The 8,777-nt window shown below is 41.0% G+C and overlaps 1 protein-coding gene across 2 annotated transcripts in view; it reads left to right on the forward strand.

The window, feature by feature from the left end:
- agpat4 (1-acylglycerol-3-phosphate O-acyltransferase 4 (lysophosphatidic acid acyltransferase, delta)) overlaps nucleotides 1-4,311 on the forward strand; it is an 8,304-nt gene extending 3,993 nt beyond the window's left edge. The window contains exons 3-10 of one of the 2 annotated variants that reach the window (XM_014009165.1): nucleotides 246-415; nucleotides 525-686; nucleotides 790-943; nucleotides 1,043-1,145; nucleotides 1,237-1,312; nucleotides 3,148-3,346; nucleotides 3,434-3,455; nucleotides 3,852-4,311. In XM_014009165.1, coding sequence (XP_013864619.1) covers nucleotides 246-415; nucleotides 525-686; nucleotides 790-943; nucleotides 1,043-1,145; nucleotides 1,237-1,312; nucleotides 3,148-3,346; nucleotides 3,434-3,455; nucleotides 3,852-3,888 — 923 coding nt within the window. In that variant the 3' untranslated portion in view covers nucleotides 3,889-4,311. The remainder of the gene's footprint in view (nucleotides 1-245; nucleotides 416-524; nucleotides 687-789; nucleotides 944-1,042; nucleotides 1,146-1,236; nucleotides 1,313-3,147; nucleotides 3,347-3,433; nucleotides 3,456-3,851) is intronic. The other variant, XM_014009083.1, reaches the window with a different exon arrangement.
- The last annotated feature ends 4,466 nt before the right edge of the window (nucleotides 4,312-8,777 follow it).

The following is an 8,777-nucleotide window of genomic DNA, read 5'->3' on the forward strand; positions in this document are numbered from 1 at the left end:
CAGAAGACCTATACTATTTTTTTCTTTATAATAATTAATATTTTCAGCTCAATTTCAGCAGCTTTCAGTTTAAGTTTTCATCATGAAGCATTCACACTAGCATTTTTGCAGGGAATGCAATTGCTGAAGTTAGACCTGAATCTGGATGTTATTTTTGCTGTATAGTCCACTGGGATGACTTTATTTTTATTTGTGAATTGACTCAGTATACATCGTTTACATGTTTGTGTCTGATACTTTCGTAGAGTTGGTAGCAGCCCTGGAGTGGTGGTCTGGGACAGAATGCACTCTCTACACTGACCCAAAAAGCTACGTACTCTATGGAAAAGAGAACGCTATTGTGGTTCTGAACCACAGTTTTGAGATTGACTTTCTGTGTGGCTGGACCTTCTGTGACAGATTTGGAGTACTTGGGGTAAGAGACAGAACAGTTTATTTTACTTTTTCCCTCCCCCTTTGGAATGGGGTGAGGTAATCTTACTGTGAACTCAGATTTAGTTCTGACTTGTTTTATATACTTTCAGAGCTCTAAAGTGTTGGCCAAAAAGGAGCTGGCTTATGTGCCYGTGATCGGCTGGATGTGGTATTTCCTGGAGATAGTTTTTTGCAAAAGGAAGTGGGAGGAAGACAAAACAACGGTGACTCAGAGTCTTCAGAAACTCCATGATTACCCTGAAAAGTTTTGGGTGGGTTTAAATCATTGATGGCCATTCTAAAAACCAAGATGACTCAGTTATCAATTTTATTCACGACAGATTTGATGGCTAACGCTGTCATTTCTGCCCAAAGTTCCTGCTTTTTTGTGAAGGAACACGCTTCACATCGAAGAAGCACCAAATCAGCATGCAAGTGGCCGAGAGCAAAGGTCTGCCAAAACTGAAGCACCATCTTCTGCCCAGAACCAAAGGATTCTGGGTCACTGTCCAAAACCTCAGAGGCACTGGTGAGCCTCTTTCGGTTGTGATGTTTTAAAGTGCGGCAATTTAAAAAAATCAGATGTTCTCATCCAGCTAACTGCTGCCATGTGTTTGTCCTGGCTCAGCTGCTGCCGTTTATGATTCAACACTCAACTTCAGGAACAACGAGGCACCGACTCTGCTCGGAGTTCTCTCAGGGAAGAAATACCACGCTGATTTGTATGTTAGGTAGGAAAAAAAAAGAGAGAGGAATACCAGATTTCAGATATTTTGCTGGTGTTTTACGTGCTTCATTTTGTGCAATTTTTTATTTTTGTAGGAGAATTCCTCTAGAGTCGATTCCAGAAGATGAGGCAGAGTGCTCTGCTTGGCTCCACAAACTTTACCAGGAAAAGGTGAGCCTTTATGGACATGGTGTTCCCTTCAGGGTGGTTACTACTGTTGCTTCACGGCAAGAAGATCCTGGGTTCAAGTCAGAAAAATGGGCCTGGGGTCTTTTTTCTGTGGAGTTGGCATGTTCTTGTTCTCATCCCACGGTCCAAATACCATTCAGTGTTTATGCTGCCTTCAGACCATAAAAGCCTCTCTCTTTAAAAAGTGTTGGTGAGATTTGCCTGCTTGGATAAAGAATTAAATACGTACAAACTAGGGATGCACCGATAAGAAAATTTCAGCCGATATCTGKTATTAWTATTAGGGATGCACGATATATCTGTATTGATATCGGTATCGGCTGATATTGATCATGTTTTAGAATATTTGTATCGGTCTGATATGTAAAACTGGGCCGATATTAACGTCCGATATCGATTTCCCACTTTTTAGCTTTGTGTTTCTGTTTATGGAGGGGWGATGGTTGGTTGAGCGACATCTGTTTGATCATGATAGTGATATTGTTGCTGCGCAGTCAGGAATAACTGAAGCAAAGAGCCATGTCAGAGGTCTGGTCGTTTATTTACGGTATCAATAAAAGACCCAAGTGRATTTGTGCGTACGCACAAATGCACTTGGGTCTTTTATTGGTACCGTTTATTACCGTTTAGTACCATTTATTGGTTTTATTTGTATAATATAATTAGTGTGTTTGTGTAATATTGGTACATATCGGTTATCGGCCCTAACAGCAATAATTATATCTATCAGCTGAAATTTTAATATCTGTGCATCCCGAATTATTACTGGTGTATGGCCGATAAATTTTGGTTATCAGTTATACCAGGGGTGTCAAGATCCAGTCCTCGAGGGCCGCTATCCTYCATGTTTTAGAGGTTTTCCAGCTCAATCACACAGTGATTAAATGAATTAACTCTTCAAATCAGGCAGAAGCCTGTTAATCACCCAGTAATCAAATCAGGTGTGTTGGAACAGGAAAACCTCTACAAAAWGCAGGATAGTGGCCCTCGAGGATTGGAGTTTGTCACCCCTGAGTTATACCGACAAACACCCAAATAATTTATATACATACACACAAACACACTTGTCTTTTTTTCGATACATTTTTACTTATCAGACTGATACAGATATTCTAAAAAAGGACCAATATTGGCCGATATCGATGTTAATGCCAYTAGATCGTTATTACCTAAAATAAACTATACAGGCTGGTCTGAGTAGTTCAGAAACTGCAGATCTACTGGAATTTTCACTCACAATCATCTTTAGGGTTTACATAGACTCATCAGTGTATTTCCAATTATTGTCCAACTTTGGTGAGCATGTGCACATTGTTGAGGCTCTGCCTGTTGGAAATGTTGTTTCTAACGAAGAGTGAAGAGGGCTCTCTAAAATAGCATCTGATGCTTTCACATCTGTGGAAAACTAGAAGAACACAAGGAAAGAATTTCTGTGAGGTAATTTTTCGATTTTGTAACGTTGAGAAATAGCTGTCAGCAGCTGTTGTGATTTAAGTTCCAGAGAAAAATCACAGAACTGCTTGTTGGAAAGCCACAAAGGCAAATCACCAAAGACAAATTAGGTCAGGATCAGATTTTGAAATGGTTTTATTACTCTTCTAAAGTGAAGCAAGGATAGGGAACTTTTGCTGCCTCTTCCAAAATAGTATAATTTGTGAATCTGAATATACTGTAGTTTAAAGCTAGAGTTATAAACCCGAATAATCTTGCAGTACAACTAAATTTGAACTTTTGTTAATTAAAAACAATCAGCTCGTTTCATTCTCCTTCAGCTTTATATTCGTATTCTTCTGTAAGTAGATGTGATGTGTCCTCAGGACGGCTTCCAGGATCACTACTCCCAGACGGGACGGTTCCCCGGCCCCGTTATAAGCCCACCGCGTCGACCGTGGTCCCTGATCAACTGGATCTTCTGGTGCTGCGTGACGCTCTACCCTCTGGGTCTCCTCCTCAACCAGCTCATCAGCTCCGGATCGGTGTTCACCATCGTTTCTGCCGTGGCCGTGTGCTCCGCAGGTGAGTTGCATAGATTCACACTCGGGCCACCCCGATTCAGATACGATGAATGTAACCAACCCCTTTCTGTTCAAATGTTTCATTTAGCAGCAGATATGACTTCTCTGATGTAAGTTCTCTTCTTTATGGAAGATCTGGTTGCTCAGTGTAAGAAGCATGCCACTGATAYCGTTACATGGTTTGTTTTGTTTTTATTATTTAGATGTTATGTTTATGAGGAGCATGGTTTGAGTTTCCACAATAAATCCTGTATTAATGTCCGTGTTTGTTGTTGGAATGAAAATGGCAAACAAGGAGTTGGTTAGACACAGGTTAACTATGTGTTCAAGTCACAAATTTAAACGTCAAAATCTCATTTTGCCAAAACTCGATCTTTTGGAAAGGAAATGTGAAAAATTCCAAATTAAATTTACTGTGGAAATMATAAGAACTTGAACAAAACTTATCACCACTGTGTTGTTTGTTTCAGAAATAACATTCTTAATCAAATCTTATTTTCTTGTAGTTTCTGTGGGAATACGCTGGATGATTGGCCAGACTGAGATTGGCAGAAGTTCAAATTACGGTACCAAGGAGACCCCGCTAAACAACAACTGAGACTAATTTCGAGAGACGCCTCTTTGCAGAGCTTCTACTCTGAAAGCTGCCAGCTGAGGAATTGGTATTTGCTAGTCAGAGAGAAAGACATTTGGTTTGAGTACAGATTAAGCAGGATCTCAGTGCTGCGCTGCAGGAGCTGAAATATATGAGAGGTGTGACKGTGTGGCGAGCAGCAAAAGATGCTAAAAATGTAATGTTCTCTGATCTGAGAGGAAATAATTCAGCAGAGACGCAGGAAACTTTAAGAGTGAAAGAAAACTTTGAATTAAAATAAGGAAAATATGAATGATGAGTTAGATTAAAATGWAATGCACTGATGGCATTTTTATGATAAAGGATAATAAAAGTTTCACCTGAAAACGCAACATGTTGGGGTTTATGTGTGTGTGTGTTTGTGTGTTTGTGTTTGTATTTGTGTGAGTGTGTTCAGACCAAACACTGAGCATGCAGTAGAGGACCAAGTGTTTGTTGTGTGAAAAGGTTTTGTTCAGCATCAGTGAATCCAGTCTTGGCTGCGCTCCAGTAAGGCCACCAACAAGATCAGTAGCAAAACTCCCTGAGAGCTTTTACTGTTTATTCCTCAGCAAAAGATGGAATTAAAAAAACAAACTGCTGCTGCTTAAGTAACTTCTTTTTGTTTTCTTAATGGAACAAGACAAAACCCTCCATCCATCCATTATCTTCGGCTCTATCCAAAGTCGGGTCTCAGGGGCAGCAGCCTGAGCCTAAACCTCTTTCCACAGCCAGCTCTTCTGGGAGGACTCCCAGGTGTTCCCAGGCCAGCAAAGAGACATGGTCTTCCTCAGGGTCTRCTCCCTGTTGGACATGCCTGAAACACCTCCCTAGGGAGACATCCAGGAGGCATCCTTACCAGACGCCTGAACCACCTCAACTGGCTCCTCTCGATGCGGAGGACCAGCGGCTCTACTGAGTCTCTTCCGGATAACTGAACTTCTCACCCTGTCTCTAAGAGAGAGTCCAGCTACCCTGCAGAGAAAACTCATTTCAACCGCTTGTATCCACGATCTTGTTCTTTTGGTCAAATACCCAAAGTTCGTGACCATAGATGAGGATAGGAACGTAAACTGATCAGTAAACAGAGCTTTGCCTTACTCACCACAACAGATTGGTACAGAGTCCACAAAACTGCAGAAGCTGCACCGATCTATCTATCAATCTCACTTTCCATTTTCCCCTCACTCGTGAACAAGACCCCGAGATGCTTGAACTCCTCCACTTGAGGCAGAACTTCACCCCCGACCTGGAGAGAGCAATCCACCCTTTTCCAATTGGGGACAATGAACTCCGATTTGGAGGTGCTGATCCTCATCCCGGCCGCTTCACACTCAGCTGCGAACCGCTCCGGTGAGGGCTGAATATCARGGCACGATGACGCCAACAGAACCACATCATCTGCAAAACAAATGGCAGAGGTGGAATCCTGAGGCCACCAAACCGGACTCCAGACTGAAGACAAAATCCTATCCAATTTTTTTATAAAGCACCCTTTTTACACAGAGCTTCARGTAGATAAAATCAAAACATAAAAGTGACAAACATTACAAAAAAACACATTCAAGTATTTTGAAACATAAGATGTGAAAGGATGGACACGAGCATTGAAGGAACTTAAGATGTAAAATTTCACAGAGGAAACGCCAATAAACAGCAAGTTTAAACATGTTCTCAAAAAAAATCTGACTAAAAGATGCAAATGAATTTAAATAAAAGCAGAACTGAAAAGGTGAGTTTTCAGTTTGCTTTCTAAAACCTCAGCAGTTTCAGGTCCTCGGGCAGACCTGTTCCAAAGGTGAAACACCRCACTGTGGATTCTAGTTCTAGATTTAGATACAATCAGAAGAGTTTACTTTTTACAAAGGACCTGAGGAATTTGGAGGGTCCATAAAGCAGGTCAGATAAACAGGTTGGACTTAAAGCCCACAAATCTAAAGCTGTGCTTATAGTCAGATTTCCGCAGAAGTGTCGAAACCTCTTTTTACCCGTTTGTTGACAGTAAAAACAGAAGTAACGTGCAATCGTGTAGGAACGGATGAGGGTGAAACAGAACTTAGCAAAAGTTCAAAATGCATTTCATCACAGAGTCTATCTTTATGGTCCAGAGTGTCGACTTTTTAACTTCAGGTGCAGTTTGTAAAGATTAAGATCAGGAAAACGATGGCAAGCATCAGTGTTACAAGTTCAGTAAGGTTTGACATGAACTCTCATGTCAAACCTCTATGACCATGTCAGTTTAGAGTGTGGTGAAGTTAATCATTAAGCCCCAGTGTGCTGACATTATGTCACACCTTAGGAAAACACTGGGTGTGAACTTGTAGGTCAGTCTGGGAGAGTTCAAGCTAACGTGGAAATGGGTTTTTTAGCTGTAAGATCTGTAACTTTTGCAAAACAACTGGCTTTAAGTAGGTGCTGAAGTGTCATTTCACATGCTTACCTGCTGTAAAAGTCTATTTTCTCTCACACCAATGACACTACGAGTGGGAGTTGTGAAGTCTGTTCARTTTAGACTGCATGTACACAAAGGAAACTACTCATTTGAGGGCTTCAAGCGCGAGTCAGGAGAATTACCTCAAATAGACTGCAGGAAATACACATGCTCCATAAATGTATTGGGTTAACACAGAGGCGTCAACCTCATTTTTACTGAGGGCCGCATCATGGCTCCCCTTAAAGCAGCGGTGTCCGAAGTCAGTCCTCAAGGGCCGGTGTCCTGCATGTTTTAGGTGCTGCCCTGGTTCAACACAGCTGAACCTAAGTGCTTAATTAGTGGGTCTCTTCAGTGCGTCAGTGAGGTCTGCAGAAGCCTACTAATTAGGCACTCCTTAGGTTCAGCTGTGTTGAACCAGGGAAGCACCTAAAACATGCAGGACACCGGTTCTTGAGGACCGACTTTGGACACCACTGCCTTAAAGGGTCAGTTGTAATTAATTTTGACGTTCATGTTTAACTTTGACTAAATGCAAAAGATCATGTTCTTCGTCATATTGCTACATTTGTGCACTGCTGAGCTCTACATGGCATTTCCTGCATTGAAACAGTTTTTTTCTTATAAATGCTTAAAGGTACTATGTGTACTGAGCAAGCGTGAAATAAATAATACAGCAATATAATTAAAAGTAACAGTTTTACTGATCAMTTGAGTAGCTGCCATCTTGAATTCTGAACTCTTCCATTTTTTCTGACTGTAAATTCTCACTGAAGGTGGGGTTCCAGTGAATTTACAACCTGTAGCTGGGAAATTCCCACTTCCTGGATGCATCCCAAAGCCCACAGGTGATTGTAGCCTATTGCTGCCGCTGACCAATATYAACAATGACAAACTGAGAGCTCTACTACATACGTCATGCAAATAAACACTGATTTTAATATGTACAGCATGCACATCACTACTTGTACGAGTAATTAAACATGCACAGAAACATTAAGAATGGTAATTAACAGTAAAAGTAACGAAGTTAGCTAAAGCTGCGAGTAGCAGCCATCTTGAAATCAAAACTAGGGGTAATTGCAGTCGCTCCCACTATAAGAATGGGATTTATCACCTGAGGGGGCGTTCCCGTTTAAATTTACAAATGGGAGCAAGGAAATTTGCATTTCCCAGTGCTACTGCTACTGGAACACATTTTACTTGCAAAATGATGGTGTCACAGGGTTCAAACATAACCAGTTTAGCAGCATTTTTTGGAAGATTCTACTTTTAAATCTTGTGCACCTCCACCTAGTGGTGGGAGGCTGTCATTTGGCCTGTAACAATCTATGTGCATTATGGGAAATGTAATTTATGGTCAATCGTGGCCGTCAGGTAACTTATTTTAAGACATTAATGCATCTTTGGTCTTGAGTTTGACACGTGGGTTAACATCTCAGACTCCACAGGCCTTCCTCAACAGGTTAAACAACAAGTATGGCTTGTTCTTTTAGGGGATGCCACAAGACACTTCACTCTTAAAAGAGCACACTGGAACAGGTTAGGTTACATCTAAACGAATCACAAGACTACTGGAACAGAATATAAATTAGACCAGACTGGGGACGTGGAGTTCTGATGCACGGTAGGCCTACTGCTTCAGGTGAAAAGCAAACATGTTAAACCAGTTGTCAAAACACGAAGGTGGAAGGCTGGTGATGTGGGCTTGTTTTGCACCTGCAGAACCCACGTTTTAAAGCCTGAATACCTCAATGTAAAAAAAAAAAAGGGAGTGGGCCAATAAGGGTGTTTTCTTCCAGAGAACATCCCAAGGAAGGAGATTACTTCTAGAAAGATCTGGTCAAGGTGGTCCTACAAGCTTCAGAATCATGGGCAATAATTRTGAATTTTGAGATTGGTTTTGCAAAATCAAATTTATTTAAAAGCACTGAATCAGGTTCATCTGAGAAAGTATTTACCATTTTATAATTGGTAAAAACCTTGATTTAAAATGAAGTCATAAAATATGAAAACTTAACTGAAAGTGGGTTTTCTTACTTTTTCCTTCTCTGTCYGAGTGAACCGGAGTTACAACATGAGCCAGAGTTGCTGATATACTTAATATATTYTAAATAATTGTAAATAGAGCACTTCCAGTTGTGATGAGGTCAGTGACATTAAAAATGGCAACAACCAAATAAAAAAAAAGTTTGGTTTATTAATATTATTTATACATAGCAAACACTGTAGAAGCAGCAGAGGACCAGAGGTTAGGTGTATCAGTGTGTGTGTGTGTGTGTGTGTGTGTGTGTGTGTGTGTGAGGGAGGGGGAGCAGGTCCTGTTCTCCTCTCAGAGCACTTCCAGTTGTGATGAGGTCAGTGACATTAAAAATGGCAACAACCAAA

The sequence above is a fragment of the Austrofundulus limnaeus genome, unplaced genomic scaffold (assembly GCF_001266775.1).
Source record: "Austrofundulus limnaeus strain Quisiro unplaced genomic scaffold, Austrofundulus_limnaeus-1.0 Scaffold0, whole genome shotgun sequence".
In the NCBI taxonomy this organism is placed as follows: domain Eukaryota; kingdom Metazoa; phylum Chordata; class Actinopteri; order Cyprinodontiformes; family Rivulidae; genus Austrofundulus; species Austrofundulus limnaeus.